General features: G+C 38.1%; 1 protein-coding gene across 3 annotated transcripts in view; it reads right to left on the bottom strand.

Moving 5' to 3' along the window:
• The window catches only part of SLC24A4 (solute carrier family 24 member 4), an 85548-nt gene that overhangs the window by 18645 nt on the left and 44968 nt on the right, over positions 1–21935 (bottom strand). For 2 of the 3 annotated variants that reach the window (XM_001235437.7, XM_040701580.1), the window contains 10 exons: positions 20885–20961; positions 19665–19739; positions 17614–17698; positions 15514–15617; positions 14686–14760; positions 12670–12695; positions 12060–12113; positions 11406–11548; positions 5408–5577; positions 3683–3827 (listed from right to left, as the gene is read on the bottom strand). In XM_001235437.7, coding sequence (XP_001235438.2) covers positions 3683–3827; positions 5408–5577; positions 11406–11548; positions 12060–12113; positions 12670–12695; positions 14686–14760; positions 15514–15617; positions 17614–17698; positions 19665–19739; positions 20885–20961 — 954 coding nt within the window. The remainder of the gene's footprint in view (positions 1–3682; positions 3828–5407; positions 5578–11405; positions 11549–12059; positions 12114–12669; positions 12696–14685; positions 14761–15513; positions 15618–17613; positions 17699–19664; positions 19740–20884; positions 20962–21935) is intronic. The other variant, XM_004941876.5, reaches the window with a different exon arrangement.

Raw genomic sequence — 21935 nt, 5'->3', positions numbered from 1 at the left:
TTCCTTAAGTTGAAAATAGCAAAAGACCATAATGAATTTCAGGGTAGTAGGACCTACATTTGTCTCATTCTTCCCAAGACTTCTTCATAATGTCATGGTTGGATTTAGAATATTGGGCTAGAGGAACATTTGTTTTGACTGAGTACAAATGTTTCCCACAATTTTAGTAGATACGGTTAATTCCTTTTTGATTCTGTTCTACACGTTGTCTTCATACTTTGGATCCATACAAAAATGAGCAGGATTGGTAATCCCCTTTATTGCTATCTTATTTTAGCTCCAGGAATTAATATTCCTGTTTTAGCTAACACCATAATGACTTACATAAAGCATCACTGCTCCAATCCTGTAAGAGATGGAATTCTTCATTTCTGTGAAACCAGTAAGAGCTGAGAACACTTTGTGTTTTAAAGGATCTTGAACATGTGACAATGAATGAGATTTAAGCATCCATTAAGAGCTGCACAGAAGTGCTTTTTGAGTCTGGGCTCTAAAACATTACTGAGCTATTCATGGGCTTTTACACATCATTCTGTTGTTAACATATGCCTGCTCAATTTCATCCTGCTTTATTCTAATCCTTTTTTACCCCCCTAAAGTCTAAGACCTGTTTCCAAACAACTGTATAGTAACAGAAGAGTAAAGCATCAAATCAGCCTTTGTCTAAGGGGACAATTACTTATGGTTAGGTCAATAAAGGAACTTTACCTTTACCAAAGAGAACATTTCTACCCACAAAGAAAATAGAGACAAAGGCTGTTTTGCATGATGACGTGTACTTTACATAAAAACTACATACTGTATCCTGTTTCAAGACAGGCCTGAACCACACCCTGAGGCCGAATATCTTGGAATGTTTGACATATGGAATCTAAGATAGAGATGAGTTACGACTATTTTCATGTAAAAATGTTTTTCCCTATTTCTGTGTACTAAAGCCCTCCTTTTATTACTAAGCATCACCATAGGGGATAACGGAGAACAATAAGTAAATATTACGGACGGCAAATGATACCGGGGCATTACTTAAAGATGATGCATTTCAACTTTTTTTTTTATTTCAGAAAAAAATTGTTCTTGCGAAAGGATGCGGAACATACAATTTGAGGGAGGGAAGTCAAACTCCAAAATAGGCTAAAATAGATGACTAAAGAAAGCAGAAAATAAAGGGTTGGGACACTTCATAGCCACTTTGTTGCAGTTCTTTAAAAAATTGGAGTGAATTTTCTACTTATCACACTGCAAGCAGTTGACTTGGAAAGTCCATTCAGTGCTTATTCTTCATAGAGCTCTTTATGGTACTGAAAGAATAGCTTGAAAATACATCAAAAGAAAAATAGAGGGGATTTTCGGAAATTGTCTGCAAAACTACCTTTTCCCTAAAGCCAGTTTCAAATGACAGGATTTTTTTTAGGCTACTGATTGTGTCACAGCACTTAAACAACAAAGAATGATGCTGTTTATATTTTCCCCAAAGTTATTTGAAATGTACTTTTGGAAGCAAAAATATAAGAATTTTCCCTCAGAATATAATCACAGAATCATAGAATATCCCTTGTGGGAAGTGAACCACAAGAATCACTGAGTCTAACCGCTGGGCTCCACACACAATCACTCAAAACCCAAATCATATTTCTGAGGCTGTTGTCCAAATGCTTCTTAAACTCTGGCAGCTTGGGGCTGTGCCCACTGCCCTGAGGAACCTGTTCCATGCCCACCACTCTCTGGTCCAGAACCTTTTCCTAACACCCAACCTGGCCCTCCCCTGATACAGATCCATGCCATTCCCTCGGGCCCTGACGCTGTCACAGAGCAGAGCTCAGCGCTGCTCCTCCACTCCCTGTGAGGATCTGCAGCCACCATGAGGCCTCCCCTCTGCTCCTCTCCTCTGCACAAACCAAGGGGCTGCAGCATACATCTCCATACATCTTGCCCTCTAGATCTTTCACCACCTTCACAGCCTCCCAGAATAATCTCCATAATTTTAACAGGCACTGAAGTGAACAGTTGAGTAGTGATGATTATAGATTATAATCTCCAGACAGCAGAGGAATAACAATATCTGAAAACAATGATGAGGATTCATGTGATGTTAATGCCATCAACATTTTTATGCAAACTCTTTGAGTTCACAATGAACTTCTGTTCCATTCCAGTAAAACTGAGTCATCAGTGGCCTGTTACATTTCATTTTCTTGTGGACTTTCTCAAAAATGCAGAAAAACTGCATTAAGAGAAGATCGGTGACATAAGTCTTAACACTCTTCTTGTTCCAAACATTAGGCTGTTGTGCATGTCACACACTTAGGAAGCTCCACTCCAAAGTGTGTTTTTTATTCAAAGAGAAGTTGTCTGAATCTTAAACAAATCAAAATATGGCAATTTGATCTCCAGGTAATGTTTGCCACACGTTAAGAATTTTGCACTGTCCTGGAATATAAAAATAAATGCAGAACGGTGCAGCCCAATTAAAACTTGACAAAAAACACTTGATAAAAACACCTCTGTTAAAAACTCTTCTTTGCCAACATGTGCATTCAAACCTGAATTTTTAAGATGCTTTCTTCTTCTTCTTCTTCTTCTTCTTATTATTATTATTATTTTGCAAAAGTATATTGCTGGCTTGAGTCCACTTATTTTACCATGCAATAAAAAGGGTTTTTTTTTACGCTCTCATTGAGTATCAGGAGCACAGCTAATGAGCCCATCAGTAGTGAATGAGTTTGTTTCTGTTCTTTAACCTCAATAAAAGCCTGTAAATGCTGAATGCAAGATCCTCTAAGAGAACACAGTACAGTAACACGTTAAAACATAGTTTTATCCAATCTTCACATAGCTTGCTTCACTATTTGCTCAGTCACAAATATCTCTTTAAAACTAATGGCAAGTGAAGCAATGGAATCTTAAAGAAATTAGAACTGTGATAAATGGAAAATTCTTCCTTCTTTGTTTCTATGTGATACTCATCTATACTGCAAAATCTTGAGGTTAAACAGTAAGTGTGTGAGAGAATACTGGTGACTACATACCTGTGATAGTTGATCTAATCTCTGCTGTCTAATCTCCAAAACATATGAGGGGGAGTCAACCTGTAATGTGCTATGGGCATCTGCATAGTGAGGTTGGCTATATATAGACCTTCACACCAGCTTCTAAAAAACTTCAAAAGCTTTTTCAAAAGTTATTAGATACTGCCATTTGAAGAATTTTAAACATCTTCAAAAGCATTAAACATTATTTTTCCTTCTAAACCCTCCTGACTCTTTGTCTAAGACTCCCCTATAGTCACTATATCAAGTTATGATATATTTATATACCCAGCTGCCTCTGTCCTAGTAATTTCCAGCAGAGCAATATTAAAAGTTCACTTCAGAATTGCAATGCAGTCTTTGTCAGATTGTTGCGTCAAATTTTTGAACATAAACTCACCTTACTTGCTTTCTCTTCACCTCTGGCAAATCAGGATTTCTATGGTCCATGATGGTTGGAAAACACATCCCTAAGATCTATTTTTGGTCATGTAGCCTCCCTGTTTTACTGTCATGAAATCCCACCTCTAGACAGTCAAATCATATCCTTTCTTCTTCATCTTCCCACATATATTGTCTATTCCTACAACCCGCTGTTTGGCATTTTAATTCTCTTGTTTCCTTGCCCTAAGCGTCTGGAAAATAAAGCTTACCTGGCAATGAAAATGGAGACAGATTATCCTGTTCATTTTCCTCCTCTTGGTTCACCACAGGGATGTTCCCATTTTCAATATTCTGATGTCTCCCATTCTGAAGTGGTTTGCTCGAGCCATTGGCAGACTGGATTAACCGCTGGCGCTGCACAGTATTGAAGACAAAACTGCTGTAAGTTTCATTCTTGACTTTTTTATGCCTTGGTTTTGCTACCTGTCCAGCCCAAGTCACGTGAGCCGTGATGTTTCTCCACAAAGCCTTCCTTTGCCAGCAACAAGCAAATCCATCGGTGGTCTATCTGTTTGTATGAGATCAGTGTTGACCACACACCCCAAAATTAGTGGCATGAGTACTGCCAACTCGGCAAAGTTGTATCTTTTCTTACATATCACATTTTAATGACATTGGTTATTCTGAAGCACTTCTCACTCGGCAGTTCCCACTCAAACCAGAGGTAGCATCATAACATAGTGGTAACAACCAAAATGTTTCTACCCTACTAAAGATGGCTTACTCATTGCCTGAAATCTCTCCTACACAGGTCCAACTCTTCGCCTCCTTCCCATCTCCTTTCCTTGTGGTAAATGTAGGTGCTACAGTACTATTTCAAAAGCAAGATTAACTTGCATTGTTCTTGTTCAAGCACATAAGCTCTCACAAAGCTCATATGTTGCCCCTACAGACTGTTACATTCAAAATACACAGTACAGTTACAGTGAGAGTATATATCAGTACACGTACTACTTACTATGCTGGAGAATGTGAAATGTAACAATAATTTCCTACTCTTGTATAAAAAAAATACTACTTTAGTTTGTTAGGTGAGATAACAGAGTTGATAAATGCCGCCTTTTTAATGACAAACCGCTGCACCTTCATATAAACTCCTCTGATTTGTCTGGAGAAATAAAGTAACTGCACGACATGCAAAATAAATCTGAAACCAGTATTAGCACACAGTAATTAAAAATAGAGAAAACTCCGCAAAACTTTGGCAATAAGAATACATAACAATATAGATTCAAAATGCCCTGATATAGAGAATGTTTTTGCAGATGTTGAACAGTTAACAAGTATCAGCTCCCTGGGCACACATACATTAAGAAGCATTTCCCCCTGCTAACTGTACTTCATGCAAGGTCAGAAGGGTGTCACTTGGCCAGTCCTGACACTTCAGCACTAGGGTATGAAGCAAGCAATATACAGTCGTGACAAGGCTTTAATTAAGAGCTAACCAAAACTGTTCAGAGCAAATCCTCTCATGAAAGGATTTCAGTGCATTTTCATTTTGAGTCAATGACTACAGTGAAGATTACAAAGGCAAGGCAACATCTGTTGTGTTCCTGATGCATTGCTCATAAAAGAGAAGTTCTTACAGACTTTTGATTGGCCTGCCCGCTATTCTTTCTTATCTTGATCACATCTACGTCATGGTCAAAAACAGATCTTCTGCAGATAAAATCCAAATGGTGCATACACACACACACACTGAAACAAACATCTGGCAGGAAGAGAAAGGAATCTCTCCCTGGTGACTGCCCTTATACTAAGACAGACAGCATAAGCAACTGGGAACTCATGTTCAGTTCTGCTGTGACATGGGTTGTTGCAGAAAGTTCTAGCCCATCCTCAGAAACATGGTAGAATCTCAATTCCACAATCACTATGACTCTTTGGCAAACCCTCTGCCTCATAGTCACTTACTGTTTTCATAACAAACCTACCTCATTAATTATAATTCGGCTTGCCATCCGCATTCTGGTGCGTGGTCCAAACTTATTTGTGATCATAATCCGTAACCCAGCTTCAGGGAACCGGTATTTGGGGGGACTGGAGCAGATGATCTCATCCACCATCACAACACTGTTTTTGCCATACTGCTGCACACCCTTCACTAATGACCACAAATGGACAGAATTAGTTGTAAGATCCACTCTTCCCATTGCCCAGGTTTGTACTCGTTAGGCAAGGATTAACACTAAAGTGAATATTTGCATTTACCAGTGACTTTCCTGCAGTATTTCTGCAGCCTGGTGAACTTGTTCAGCAGTGGTGCATCTCATTTAGACCACATGTTGAAAGGTGATATGACTCCAGAAAGGCAGCCACCAACATGCTCTCAGATTAGTGGGAGCTGTTTTTACCCAACCACTTCTGATGTAGCACCATTTTATTTCATTTTTCAATGGCTTTGTAAGGCTCCTCCAAAAGCACATACATTGTGAAGGCACACATAGCACTCCCAAAACCTATGAAGCTATCCTACTGGATTAGGGTGCTTAATAGATACTGACACAAAACCAGCAGTCCTCGATGTTGTGTTTACTCCTCTTGGAAAGGAATGGAAAGGAATATTATCATATCTTAAACATTACAAGATTTTAAACTATGAAAAACAGCAGTTGTCCAGAAAAAAAAAGTATATTTTAAGTAATCCTTTGTTAATATAAAGGAACTTGTAACAAGGTTAAGAGTTTTGTTCTGTGATGTGAGAACACAAACAGAGAAACAAAATTAAATTCTATCAATGCAAGTATAGGCAAGGACTTTTAAAGCTTACCAACAAACCAATATTCTCACAAATGCTACAGACTACATACAGCACATAAAGCAAGGCTCAGCAGACAGGAGACATACCCATACGGTGTTAGAAAGCAGGGCAGAAGATATGCATGACTGCAATGACTATTACACATAATATTGTATTAGGAAAAAAACATTCTTTGCTGCTTGTTTTACTGCTTTGCTCAGCTTATCTTCACCCTCCCACTCCCCTTTTACATTGTTACTTACATTAAGAAGAGGAAGAGAATGTAGGAGGTAGAAGTGAAAGATAAATATTAGTGCATGGTTCCAGCCAGGAAGCAAAGAAATCTAAGGAAACATTCAACTCAAGCAAAGGAATTAAAATGGACCTGTTCTAAACACAAGGAAATCTACATAATTATAGTTTCCATTGGTACAGTGATTAAATATTTTTGTTTTTTGGGAAGAAGTTTTTCTGGATCCATACAGACATGTAAAACACATCATGCAATAAAGGGGTACTGTCTTAAAGCATCTTCTAACTCTTTGTTTTAAAGCTGAAGAAAAGTAACCTTCCGTTGTCAATAAACACAAAAAAACCAGCAAGCCTCTAGATCATCAGTAAATGGCTACATCTTTTACCCTCCTGAAATTGTGTGTGTCGCTTTGTTTCACTACAAGGAGTTATCTGTGAGTACAGTGGGGTGACCTAAGGAGTTATACAGAGGTCTTTGGTTTCACAAAGAAATATGTTCTTCCCCAGGAATACACTCTGTAGTCCTGTCTTGCAGTTAAATCTCTAAAGGTGAAGAGAACTAGAAGTGTTTTGCATTTGGCAAACATAAAGGAGCAATTCACTCCTCCCTTCTGACATTTCAAACAAATTCACCTTGCCGATCATTGCAATAGATGATATAAGCAAGGAGCCCAGCCACTCTTATGGCTATTATAGTTAGTATGTAGTAGCTTCTCCTGTGAAAGAATATACAAACTATGAAGAAATCAGGCCTTGCAGAATACTGCCCAACCACATTAGCTTAACACTTGCCATAATTAGACAATGAAAAAATTTTTTTACATCAATCCTGGAAAAAAGGCCAGATGTCTTTTTAAGTCTCATCAGATTAATTGCTCTCAACTGAATTTTGGTCAAGTTCCCATAGCGCTTCTTTATCTTGAAGTATCATGAAAATAACGTGAAAGCATTGCAGTTGCTCTAGAACTGCCTCTCAAAACAATAAGGAAACAGTGACAAAATGTACTCATCTTTGATAAAAACTGAGTGAAGATGTAAAATAAATCACTGTACATATATGAATAACTGCAGCTGTTCTGACTTACTGCAGCAAATCGCTCATGGATTTTCACAAGAGCTCAATAGTCTCACTCTATATGCCTATAAATATAGATATATTGGCCCCATACAGGACAAATAAGCTCCATCTAAAAACAGCAAAAATCCCACATCTTCACAAATGTGCAACAGTTACAATTCTTTTTCAATTCTCCTTTGTGATATTCCTCAGACAAATATCTTCTGAGAACAGCTTTTTCTTTTAACAAACTTCCCATATTTCCTGCTCACCATGAGGGTCATCACCTACAGCCCTGCCAAAGTCAACAGAAAGCTTCTTGCTGACTTCAGTTCACCTCTAATCAGGTTCTTAAGGTATCCACATCACACACAAAAAAACCCCACTTTTATCATGAGCTTCTGTTTTTAGGCAGGCATCAAATCATGCCACCTGGTGGAAATTTATAAGAAAACTCATATCTGTGCTTTAAAATAGGAGTATTATTTTAAAAGTACTAACACTTCACCTTCATCTGCATGTGTAGGATTTGCCCTTGAAACTGACTTTATTTTACAGCAAAAAGCTCTCCTTTTTCTCTGCAACTCCACTAATGGAAGCTTTTATACTGTAGAAGTGGAAGCTCTAGAAAATATGTTTTTTTTAAAGAGCTGCATATATACTGTGAATTAGCAGTGCTGCTGTTTCAGAAAGCTACTACTGAAGGAGGTGCAGCTCAGCTTAGGAAGCCAGCCAAGAGCCAACTAACAGCAAGTCACTGATATGGCACATGGCATGTGTCCTATTTATTTTGATTTGAGAGAAACAGAACAGGGATCCACATTATGGTTTTCCAGGACAGTTTCTTGACACACAACGTATCCATCAATGGAGCAACTAGGCTGGCACCATCATCTTCCACTACCCAATCCAAACTCCATTATCTCCTTAACTTCTTGTTTATCTCCTCTTCTCTTTACCTGTGATAATGCCTACACTCTCACACTTTCCTCACAATGGTCCCTCTAATGTGGCATGTATTTTTTGCAATGAATGCTGGAGGGGAATCTCACTGGAAGTAGTCTCAGTGCTTTTTTTTTTTTTTAATAAGAAAATTAAAGAAGAAATTTGCTGTGGACAACAACTAGTGGAGAAACCATTCTTACGTGGCTGGGTTTTCTACGCGCTCTTTACAAGCATCATTAAATAATCTTCACATTTCCTGAAAAGGAAATAGGTGGACAGACAAGCAGTCTGTGTTACATCCCTCTATCATAGAGCAGTCATAGAGATGAATCTCAGAAGTATAAAATAGAATCATGGAATCTTCAGAATTGGAAGGGACCTTTAAAGGTCATTTAGTCCAACTCTCCTGCAATGAACAGGAACATCCACAGCTATATCAGGTTGCTCAGAGCCTGATCCAGCCTGGCCTTGAACATCTCCAGGGATGGGACATCCACCACATCTCTGGCCAACCTGTTCCAGTGCCTCACCACCCTCACTGTAGAACACTTTTTCCTTATATCCAACCTAAATCTACTCTCCTTAAGTTTGAAGCTATTTCCTCTTGTCCTATCACCACAGACCCTGCTGAAGAGTCTGTCCCCTTCTTTCTTGTAGCTCCCCTTTAGATACTGAAAGGCTACTATGAGGTCACCTCACAGCCTTCTCTTCTCCATGCCCAACAGCCTCAGCTCTCTCAGCCTGTCCTCGTAGGAGAGGTGTTCCATCCCTTGGATCATTTTTGTGGCCCTCCCCTGGATGCACTCCAACAGGTCTATTTCTCTCCTGTACTGAGGACACCATAGCTGGATTCAGTACTCCAGGTGAGGCTTCAACAGAACAGAGTAGAGGGGTAACATCACCTTCCTCAACCTGCTGCCCACGCTTCTATTGATGCAGCCTAGGATATGGCTGGCTTTCTGTTGGCCTTGAACACCTTCAGGGATGGGGCATCCACACCTTCTCCAGGCAATCTGTTCCAGTGCATCACCACTCTCGAAGTAAACAGTATTTTCCTAACATCTAACCTAAATTTCCCCTTTCGGTTTAAAGTAATTCTGCCTTGTCATATGAAGTCAGTTTCCCACCAGCTTATAGGCTCACTTCAAGTATTGTAAGGCCACATTGAGGTCTCTCTGGAGCCTCCTCTTCTTCAAGCTAAACAAGCCCAGCTCCCTCAGCCATTCATCATTGGAGAGGTGCTCCAGCCTGCTGATCATCTTCATGGCCATCCTCTGGATTTGCCTCAACATGTCTGAATTGTTCATCTGTCAGGGGCCCTAGGCCTGGATGCAATACTCCAGATGGGGTCTTACGAAGGTAGACTAGAGGAGACAATCATCTCATTCATGCTGCTGGCCACCCATCTTTTGATGCAGCCCAAGATATGGATGTCCTCTCAAACTACAAGCATGTCGGCAGCTGCTGGCTCTCGTCCCCAAGTCCTTCTTGGCAGGCCTGCTCTGAAGGAGTTTTCCCAGCCTGTACAAATATCTGGGATTGTCCCAACCCAACTGCAATACCTTGCACTTGGCATTGTTGAACCTCATTAGGTTCCTGTGAGCTCACTTTTCAAGCCTATCCAGGCATCACTTTTTCCTATTCAACTCTACCCCTAAGTTTGTTGTCATGCATGCAGATGACATCAGAATCCAAAAAACACCTCGAAAATAAAAACCTCTAGTATCTGTATTCTAACACTGAATCACCTTTTTTCTATGTCCCTACTGGAATACATCAATTCCCTAGCTGGTATCCTCTAAAACTTGATATGACTGTACCTCCACATGCAAGTGATAGACTTCACTATATCATAGTCACTGTTCACAAAAAAAAAATCATTGCAAAATGAGACCAAAATATTTCAATGACATCTTCACTTACTTATGCTACCATCCGAGTTAACTTAAATTCAATATTAAACTGCTGTCTAAGCAACATACATGAGTACGTGTGCTATCACTGTATAAGTGCAAGTGATACTACCTACTTTGAAGAGATCCTGGTTTAAAGAGCAAAAGCAGAAAAGAGCAGGATTGTCTGTATCTGCTATAAATTCCTGTTTGTCACTTATTTTTACTACATGGGGACCTTTCCAAATGTTTTCTTCATTGTTTCTGAGCTCATCTTCTAGAATGTGAGATGTTCGCTAAGAACACAGCAAGGAGACCTCACTCATAAAGAGTTGCTTGAGCTCACTGAACTATATAGCTGGAGCTTTGAACAGAGCAATGATTTTTCTCTAGGAAAAAAAAAAAAAAAAGGGAATGGTAGAAAGAAAGGCAAACAAGCTTAGAGAAAAAAAAACCCTCAAAAAACAACAACCTGGGCATGTTTTTTTTACCTCCAGTACCTGAAGTTGAGTGTCATCTTCTTACCCTTTATGACAACAAAACAAACTGCAAAGAATCTGCATTTCTCACTTTTACATATGTGCTTGGCAATGTATGCAGATCTATATAGGCATGTCAAAATCAGTCTTCTGAAGATCTTCTGAACTCAGCATGTAATCTCTCTTGCCCACTGATCTGCGCCTGTCTCTGCATCTACACTCAACCCTCAGCTTTTAGTTCCAAACTAGTCATTCATTTTTTTTTCAAGTGAAAACAACCTCCTTCCTGGCAAAAAAAAAAAAAAAAAAGAATATTTCTTTCACAGCTCACCACTGAACAGAAGAGAAAAATGTACCAGTGCAAAGCAGCTTATTTTCAGAATCTCTACAAAATATAATTTTGATTTTTTTTCCTCAACTGGTGGTCTGACTGCTGAATTTTCAAGTCAATCCAATAAAACATCCTACTTAAGACTGAATTACAACAGCGCTTTAATCATCATTAAAAAGAAAAAGGGGATAGCCCGTGAACTATTATTATTCCAAGTCCTGTCTGCTCAGCCTTACCTTTCCACAGTAATGGAATGGATGGGTCATCACAACTAGAGTCATAACATTTATTACCATCTTCCATCTCATTGTCAACTGTATCGCCATTTCCAACATTCTTGCTTTTGAGGGTGAAGAAATTTTGCATCCTCACATTGTACCTGAAAGTGCAAAAAAGTTCTGCTATATTTCTTCATCAAACTTTTAAACATCTGAGAACAATTTATGCAAGCAAGCAGTAAAGCACAGATGCACGTCCTCTGACAACTAATAGGAAATTAAGAGAAAAGACTACTCAATGCAGTGTCAGTGTAACAGCATAGCAAGGGCTCTACTTCTCTCATGAGATACAGCAGAATGCAAAAAAAGACCAGATCAGATTTAGTGAAGACAGAACACTGGAGTTATTGATTTTGGAATCAGGACATTTACTATACTATGACTCCTTTCCTTTTGCAGAAAGCTGTCAATTTATCTCACTGCATCTCCAAATATGGTGCTCCTCACTGCAGGCATACATTTGGAACAAAAGTGATTAAGCATGAAAATATAAGGGATCATACATAGAAAAATGGCTGGATGCAATGCTCTCAGGAGAGCCAAGGACAAAACCACACCATTAACATCTATTAACATCTGAAGAGAAGAAATACAGAAGAAAGAAGCACTTACTTCATGATAAGTATGTAGAACGAATACATAATGATGAGTACAAGGCTTTCCCACCTCAGAGACAAAAAAAGAGGTGTTAAAAGACCACTCAAACGGCTGTATCCTTCACAAGTTTTATATAGGAATGTGCATTAAGCATCTAGTACAAGTCACATTTGTGCACACACAACTCATGTCATTAAGATTCAATGGTGTCTCAGGAGAACTGGGGAAGCAAAGTCTATCCAGTTCTGATGAATGTGCAAATAAAATGTAATCCATGTATTCCAAAAACATGCTACATAGACTGAAACCAGAGCTGCCCCCTGTTGCAATGCCAAGGCATCCTGTTGCATCAGTGCCAAAGCTCAGGCTAGGCACTCTTGTAGAAGACTCTTTCAGAAGATGCCTATGATCTTCCACTGGAATCCTACCTTCTCCCACTCTCTGGCACACCTAGTACAACTGTAAATGTTAACAACTAGAATAAGAGCAGAAAAAACTCTCTTAGGTGTCAAATCCAGCTGCTGCCTACAGGTTGCATGAATGAAATCTAGGTATGCTGCAACACCATTAACTGATCAGTCTCATGGCAAATACAGTATGTTAAGGAATAGTCTAGGCAACTTACCATTCTATCTTCTCATCATGTATGAACTAGAAAGAAAAATAAAAGGAAACATAAGTTTACATTTCTCTCATCTATCTTAAAAACATTCTAATTTATTTAATAAGTATCAGTCTTATCTAGCCAGAAGCTACTGGAGATTTCCCCTTTTGACCCTTTCTAACCAGAGCTTTCACCATACGGATTATGACCCTCATAGCTCTAAAGCACAAAACTTTTGGACAAGGCTTGGATCCCTGTTAATGTCTGTGAAAAATATTTAGTAGAACAGTGTGAGAGACATTTCACTCCTACTCTTAGGAGTAAAAGTGCATTTTTACTCCACTCTGTATACTCCTTGTGTCTAAGTTGGAGAGACATGGATTTGAAGAGTGGAATATTTGGTGGATGAGGAATTGGTTGGATAACCACATCCACAGAGCTGCAGTCGATGGCTCCATGTCTAGGTGGAAATCAGTGATAAGAGGGGTCCATCCAGGTTCTGTACCGGATTCAATAGTATTTAACATCTTTATTAATGGTGCAGACAGTGGAAGACAGTGGAATCCTCACCCTGCACCCTCAGCAACTTTGCAGATGACGCCAAGCTGGGTGGTGCAGCTGACATAACAGAAGGAAGGGATGCCATCCAAAGGGACATGGACAGGCTTGAAAAGTGGGCCCATAAGAACATCATGAAATTCAACAAGGTCAAGTGCAAGGTGCTGTGCTGCACCTGAGTTGGGGGAATCCTAAACGTCAGTAGAGACTAGATGAAAGGATTGAGAGCAGCCTGGCAGAGAAGGACTTGGGGGTATTGACGAATGAAAAACTGGGCATGAGCTGGTAGTGTGTGTTTGTAGCCCAAAAAGCCAATTGTATCCTGGGCTGCATAAAAAGAAACATGGCCAGCAGAGCAAGGGAGGTCATTCTCCCACTCTACTTCACCCCTGTGAGACCCCAGCTGGAGTACTGTGTTCAGTTCTGGAGCAACATAAAAGATGTGGACCTGTTAGTGTGGATCCAAATGAGGGACACAAAAATGACCACAGGCATACAACATCTCTCCTACAAAGAAAGATTGAGAGCTGGGTTTGTTTCTCCTGGAGAAGAGAAGGCTCTCAGAAGACCTTACTGGAACCTTTTAAGACTTAAAGGAAACTTGTAAGAAAGATGGAGAAAGATTTTTTACAAAGGCACGTAGTACCAGGACAAGTAGTAATGATTTTCAACTGAAAGAGGGTATACATAGATTAGATATAAAGAATAAATTATTCACTATGAGAGTGGTTAGGCACAGAGAAGCTGTGCATGCCCCCTCCCAGGAAGTGTTCAGTGGTGAGTTGGATGGGGCTTTGGGGGCTTTGAGTTACCCGGTCTACTGAGAGACACGCCTGTCCGTGGCAAGGTGGTTGGAACTAGGTGAGTTTTAATGTCCCTTCCAACCCAAACCATCCTATGATTATACGATGCCTTTTAACTTCAGCATCTGATCAGGCACAGCTAGTGATCTGTAATTCTAGAAATCAAACTAAGTAGCTTCTTCCCTTCCGTCACTATAAAAGTGCATGTTCACATCTACTTCAACATTCTAGATAAACAAAGTGATATCTCACTGGTGCTCTATTTAGAAAAAATTTACCCAGAATCTGTGAAATAAAACTACTGTGAATAAGCGAGACACAGCCACTTTCTCTATTTAGATCAGAGGTGCAAGGTAGAGCTCAATAATTCTCATATCCAGTAGCAGTCCCCTGAGTTAGAAGAGAGTGCTAACTGCATTGTATACCACTGGTCTCCAGAACTTTACAGACCATAGGAACAAAATGAATAGATATGGACTGACATGATGGACACGTATTCTGTGAGGCTGGATAAAGTTTTTGTATTTTGCAGATATTGTGGAGCTGAGTTTTCACTTCTGGATGTCACAAGAATTAGTTAGGAAAATAATTGTTAATCAGCACATATAAATGCTTACCAGATGGTTCCTCCAAAATCAAGCAATAAAACACTTTACTTGATAAGAGAGCTACTTACAACAATAAGTATGATAACAGATAAGGTGTAGTACACAGAGTCTCGGAACACAGCCCACTGGGTAAGACAAACCACCTGAAAAATATCACAGCTTTAGATAACAGCAGTAAGCAATTCTAAAGACAAAACAATGGCTTCCACCTTGCAATTATTTGGTTACATGAGCAGATTTACGTTTAATCATTCTGGAACAAGCAGTAGTTTTATGCTAACAGGAACTCATATCAGTCTGTTAGACAATGTATCTATAATAACCAGTATTGACAAAAATCATCAAGAAACTTCCATTTATGTAATAGATTTCTTTCTAATAATATTTTAGTTTGCCATAATTTCAACTGTAAAGTACAATTCATAGTACAACAAACAATGGTTCCCATATCATTCTAACTGTGGACAAAGCAGACTAAATACAGAAAACTAAGACACACAGTCTAACCACCCACTGAATAGATACAAAAATCTCATGACTGTGTCTAATTTTTTTTTTTTTTTTTAAATCAGAATCAGGACCAGGAAAGATTAACAGAGGCCACTGATCATCTGACTGTGGACACAGTATTGTATGAAGAGGAATGAGGATCCTCTATAGGCTGCACATTCAGCGTGCCGAAACTGCAGTTGAACTTTTTGGAAACATTTGCTGTTTGCAAAGCATTCCATCATTTTTCTCCCAAACTGACAGTTCTCCAGCTGCCAGCTCATTTTTTGTTGTCTTTGCTGTATTTTTATTAATGGTTCTTTCTTATTTTTTTTTTCAAATACCTGTTCATGCAAACCAATCAAATATAAGCAACTGAACTCCACAAAGGGAAGCGTCTTACTAACCTGTCCTGCAAATAATCCACATACACCAACAATGCAGAGGATGTTGAAAACTGCTGAACCGACAATGGTCCCTACTCCAACATCTCCATGAGTGATAAACACACCTGCAGGGGAAAATGTGTTATTACCGCCACTATTTCATTTTAGGCCACAGATGATTAGTCAAAACATGTACTACTCAAGAATAACAAATCATTTGAGAATTTTACTAAAATATGTTTCATAATAAATGCTCATTTCTCTGCGGAATATGATGCTTTTAGTCCAGCTAGCAGCTCCACATTTTTGGATGAACATCTCTATATATATGTATTGTATATGTACTTTTATTAAAATTAAATAATTGTCTTAGCCGGTTAGTTCTACACAAAGTCCTGTATTTCACATCTCAGATGTTACTGGTGTAGTAATCCATTCAAATGAGTGAAAAATATCTCCGCTCACATCAGAACCATGAAATTCCTTTCACACAGTATAGTAAAGCACAGAAACCTTTCTCTTGGGCATTCAGTATTTAGCAGCTTTTTGGAATGTCTCATGGTAGTAAGAGATTCTTACCTCAAAAAACTGGTAGTGTGCTTGGGGGTAGTAATGTGTGTCTTCTAACTTCAACAGGCAAACATGATTCAAACTTAACTTGTTCTAGTACCAAATTTCACATTTCCTTTAGTACCAAACCCACATATGCCTCAAATACCTATCTGTAACAAAATTCTATCAGAATGGCAAAAATGTAGGGCTGAAAGAGATCTCTATGTATTATACAGTGTAATCTTCAACACTGAGACAGGACCAAAGATAACTTCTTGAATGCACTACAGAGCTGTGTCTTGTACTTCAAATCTTTCACTAAAGGGAGCCTTAAAGACTTACACTTTTTTTTTTTTTTGAGATTACCTTTAAGATAATGATTTCTGAACCTCTTACCATTTTGTCTGTGTGTATGTGTGAATGCATCTGTTCTATTTTGTCTGCAACTTTCTTGAAACTCATAAAATAATTGGATATAATACCCCAAATGCTGTCTAGTAGAAATAAGCAAGGCAGGATACCTTATAAAGCTGGTGCTTTATAAATGGGTCCAGTATACAATCACCTGTTGTTTGCAACATCCCACCACGAACTGTTATTTGACTTCTACTTCTGTTGCAAGACACCAATGCCCTTTTAGATTTAGAGCCCTCCGAACAGTAATTATACCCCTTGGATATATATTCATTATTTTTTGCTTCTCAATTTCTGACATTAAACTTCATCCTGATGATTTCAAATTGGTCAAGATCTTTCCTTATCTTCAGCCTTCCATGTAGTGTCCATTTTTTTACTCAAGTCATACATAAAAATAAGACTGAAATTTGTAGGATGTCTTCAGATGCATCTCCAGCTTTAAACTTAGTTTTTAGTTAACTAATATTTGAAATCTGCTTTCTAACAATTTGGGCATGGTTTTATAGTACATGCCTTTAGACTGCAGTTTCCTAAAGCTTGTATGACTGTCAGTCCTGATAGTAGCAGAAAGTATATTAAAGCTTTACCAAAAACAGATGAATCACATTTGCTGCGTTCTCCCTTTCCTACTAGTGTAATCCTGTCTTAAATGGTTCTGCTTTTGCCGCTGAGACCTTCTTTCTATATAAATCATCCTTAATAGTATAGAGATTACTTGAAAAAAAATCACTAAGTGACATACAAAGAACACTATGTCTTTCTGACTTCAGTAGATCTATACATTAATGCGCTCTTCTTGCATGTTTCTTGTTCTCCCAATTCCTTGCTAAAATTTATTTCCTTAATTTATGACAGAAGAAGCAAAAGACACACCAAATACCTCTAGTTCTTTCTCAAGGGACAACAGTACAATACAACTCTTCTTTTACTTTCAGTACTCAGAATCAGCCACTCCTCTCTGTGTTTTGAGAGGAGATTCACAGTTTCATGAGATATTTTGAGTAGTTAATTAATCTGAACCCCAGATTAGCTGACAGCTGCAATTGCTGACTATAGTTTGACAGAAGAATACTAGTATTTCTGGATGCCTCTGATTGACTGGCTGCTGATTTTTTAAGAGCTCTCACAAAAGCCAGTGTGTGGGTTCCATACCTATAACAGATGCAAACAGCTCTGGCGTGGAGCTCCCTGCAGCCATGAATGTGGCTCCAGCAACATCTTCACTCAAATGTAGTCTCTGGAAGAGAAGTATTGGATATGTCAGTACTGCTCCTCAGTTTGCAATGCACAGTTACACAGCTGTGATAATAGAAGTCCTTCATTTCTTTGGCTACAGAGCTATTAAAGAATGAACAGTCTCTGTGATACAGAAATAGACACTGCCTCTTGGCAAATATACTTTGGGGAAATAAAATGCTTTTAAATGCTAAGTCAGTGGTCACATAATACTACCTACTTATTAATAACTGATTAGATGATTGTGGCTTTGATGTTAGAGAGAAGCATCTCTTGCACACTCAAAAAGACTATAAACTCCAATGGCTTTCAAGAATCCACTTTTGGAATTCTAAACACAGTCATGCAAGAATTAAGGCCAATTCTTGGAGTCTCTAGAATTTTAAAACTGGTAACAGAAAAATACAACCTCTGTGAATGAAACATACTAACAACAGGCCTATTTCTATCTTCACTTAAAACAAAGTTAGTCCAATTAGATGCAGACAGGCCTGTGCATGGCAGTTAGATCTATTTTTATGACAGTGTCTCTTAAGCTCTAATAGGATATAGGTGCCTTAGACTTCTAAGACCAGCAGAGATGTTTAGCTTCAAAAGTGGGCTGCGTCAGTTTAATACTGTCTGAGGATATTTTCCTTGAACTACAAAGACAGCTTTTTTGAGACCACCTAGACTAATCGTTAGCACCTCATTTCTCTTCAAAGGATAGAAAAGTGATTAGTGACAAAAAGGACCAGCGCAGAAATAATGTATTTCTCTTAGGCATTATGCAACATTTTAAGCTGATAAAAATGGCATGCAACAAAACATGACAACACAGAAACACGTTCTTATTCTATCATGTCATCTATCACCAGTCATACTGCTGAAGGAGCTCAAATATAAGTACATGATTTGAATTCTTAGCTGTCTCAATATTCTGAAGAACGTAAGACAAAAGACAAAGATTTTAAGAAAGAACAAAGAATTAATTGGTACAACCCAACTGGTACAACTTAAAGATGGTATGTACAAAGCATGCTGAAAATAGAAGATCTGAAAAGGGAAAGAATAGATCCCTATGGAATACTTTGTTCATTTTGGTTGCCTCTCTTATTCTTCCATCTGTCCCTCTACTGATAAGCAAAAGTACATAGCTCTACATAACATTAATAGGAATTGCAGATGTCTACATATCCATAGGGAAATTAACATATTTTTATATTAACTACATGCATTTTTCAGAAAATGGTCACTTCTGTTAAAAAACTGAAGATGAGTTTTCCATTTTGCCATCAAAATGGAAGAAAAATCTGTTTTTGTATTTTGTATGCACTTAGCAATAGTCTACCAAACCCTTACCTAATATAAAATGTTCTTGTCAAGTATAGGTTCTAACCCCTCCTGATTATCACCCTTAATTAGAATTCTACATGTAATTTTTCAACATCTTCACAGCAGTTATGTAAAGGAATCTACCTTTTTTTTTATATATAAAAATATGTATTCTCATTCCATATCAAATCATGATACATACTTTTCATATACATTCTCCCCTTTCTCCACTTGATCCTAGGCACTTTCCCTATGTTGATACAGTGGTGGATGCACAACAAAAATTGTACAGCCAATATATTAATTTGCTTATGCATGATTTTTTTCTCACAAATGACTCTTAAAACTAGAGTACAGTAATAAACCCAAATGATCCATATTTCATATCCACTCGACCTACATGCTTCACGTACTCAAGAGTGGATTTTGCCAACTGATCTCCTGAAATTTTTCACTTTTGCTCCTTGAATGTGCCTACGGGGACCAATGGGCCAAGATTACAGCTTAGAGTTTTCACGGAATGCCTTAGTACTCTGAAAAGGATTGCAGCCAAAAAATTAACAGGAAGGAACTCCAAACAATGAGGGCACAAAATGTTCACTGCTGTGAAGTTCCCTAAATTTCCAAAAGAGGAATAAAGTTCTTTAACATACCTCGCAAATTTTCTCTAAGGACGGAACAAAGAAGTCATCACATACTATAGCCAAAGCATAGAACATATACAGGGCCTGTAAGAAAATAAATACAAGAAATACTTCAGATGTTTCCTCTGTATAAAAAGAAGAAAAAAGCAATGCTGTGTTAATTCAGACAGGTAAGAATACATAGCTTCATTTTCTACCCCATTTTAAACAAAAACACCTCTGCTGATCAATGCATGGCATAGAAGTAGATTCTTATACCTAGGGTTAAGTTTAGGACAATAATGGTTGTCAAACCCTAGAATATGAAAAGTACGGCAGTCCAAACGAACAGGGTATCACAAAAAATTCATAGACAGGAAAGTAACAGGCAGGACTTTACCAAGTTACATGGTCCTCATTTATATTTTCAATTGATAACTGGATCAAGGAATTGGAAAAAAAAAAAAAAAAAGCACCACCATGCAAATTAGCAACATCAAATAATCATATCTAGAAATAAGTGGACCCTGACCATGGCTCATTGCAACACACCTCTCAGTAATGATTCTAATTTCATGCATACTTACAAAGCTCCCACTATATTATGTGACCTTACGTTTCCTGAAAGCAGGCCTAATCCTGCTGTTCTCCATCAAAAACATCTCCTTTTTTACATTATTTTTCCTGAGCTGAGAATGGAAAAGTGGAGCCTGTAGGTCTTACTTATTTGCTTTTTCTACAATAAAATATAAATCTTGATGTGATTTTTTTTGTTGTTGTTAATATTTCATCAGGTTGTTTTTTTTTTTTTTTTTTTAAATTACAATTGCATCTTTTGCACTGAGGCACAATAGAAAAGAAAGAGACTCAAGAATCTTCCACATCATGGATTATGTCATCAACAACAAAGGAACCTCAAACCCTGTTTACACATGATGAAATGCAAACACATACAAGACAGCAGAAAAAAAATCCCCCTGTGCTTCATGGAGCCAGGACTTTATCTTCAAAAGGATGAATATACAGGCACTGTAAATTCAGACCTGCATAATATTCTTAAATAAATACTACTTTTTGAGCATTTGTACCCACATAGGAATATCTGAAATATGAAATCAAAGTATTAGAAATATGTCGATATATACAGAGGCCTGTTTGTTAAGGTATAATGATCAATAACTAACATGATCGATATCTTACAAAAGAAATAAAAGAAACACAAAAATTAAGCACAGTAGAGGAGAACTTACAGCAATGATGTGAAGGAGAACCCCTCCTTGCTGCCGTTCTTTATTTGTGAATATATCCTCAGGAAATTCATGAATGGCTGAAACAGAAGTATACATATTTTATGTATTTTACAGGACCTACAAACAGTATAGTGAAAAATAAGGATACACCGGTAGAAAAATATGACCAAGAGTGTATCTTCTAACTGAGTACATTACAACCTTCCAAATCAGAATCTCTTTTCTGCTCTGTAGAAAAAACAGAGAACTGAAACTATTATAGGCATCGCTATTTACCATCATACTAGTCACTTAAACCAACCTCCAGTGTACCAAACATGACATATTATTAATGCCTTATTTTCTGAATTAACTCTCCTGAATGCCCTCTAAATATACTTCCAAAGTCGTCAGCACAGGCACTAAAAACACCATCCTGAAATAATAGTTTTGGCTTTAAGTGTGACTTGCTCCGAAATATTATGCAATGACTGTAACAATCCATCATGTTCTTAACTACAGATTCTTATACAACCCTGCAAGTCAAACTAGTTGTTCACAAAGAATAAAGCGACTCCAAGAATTTTCCCATGAAGTCTACTATCAATATCTAGCAAAGGAAGAGATGAAACAGAAACAATAGCTGGACCATAGGAATGGGCAAAGTACTGAGTTCTGGGATTAATTCCGTGTGGCACTGAGGTTGTGTACACTTCAACTGAAGAACTGATGTTAAACACAAAGGCAAGAGGATGAAAAATGGACTGAGTTAGCTGCGATCCCCAAACACACTTGAAATTCTTAGCTACAGTGAGAGGACACTCTAGTTCCAGACTAGAATTACTTTTCTATTCTGAAGTGTTTGAGTTTTTTATAAATACAAAAAAACCTCATCTGTACTGCGTATATTCACATGCTTCATGTGTTTAGCTTCATGAAGACTTGAACCCTGTTTGCATGCAAAGGTCAAGATTTCACAGCTTGTTTTTTCACTTGGTGTCCACTACAACAAACGCATTAACTTGGAACAAATATTTTGGCAACAGGTGGTTTTTAAAACCTTATATACACA

This window comes from Gallus gallus, chromosome 5 (genome assembly GCF_016699485.2).
Source record: "Gallus gallus isolate bGalGal1 chromosome 5, bGalGal1.mat.broiler.GRCg7b, whole genome shotgun sequence".
Lineage (NCBI taxonomy): Eukaryota > Metazoa > Chordata > Aves > Galliformes > Phasianidae > Gallus > Gallus gallus.
Note: the sequence above shows the minus strand (reverse complement) of the source record. Positions and strands in the feature narration are given on the sequence as shown.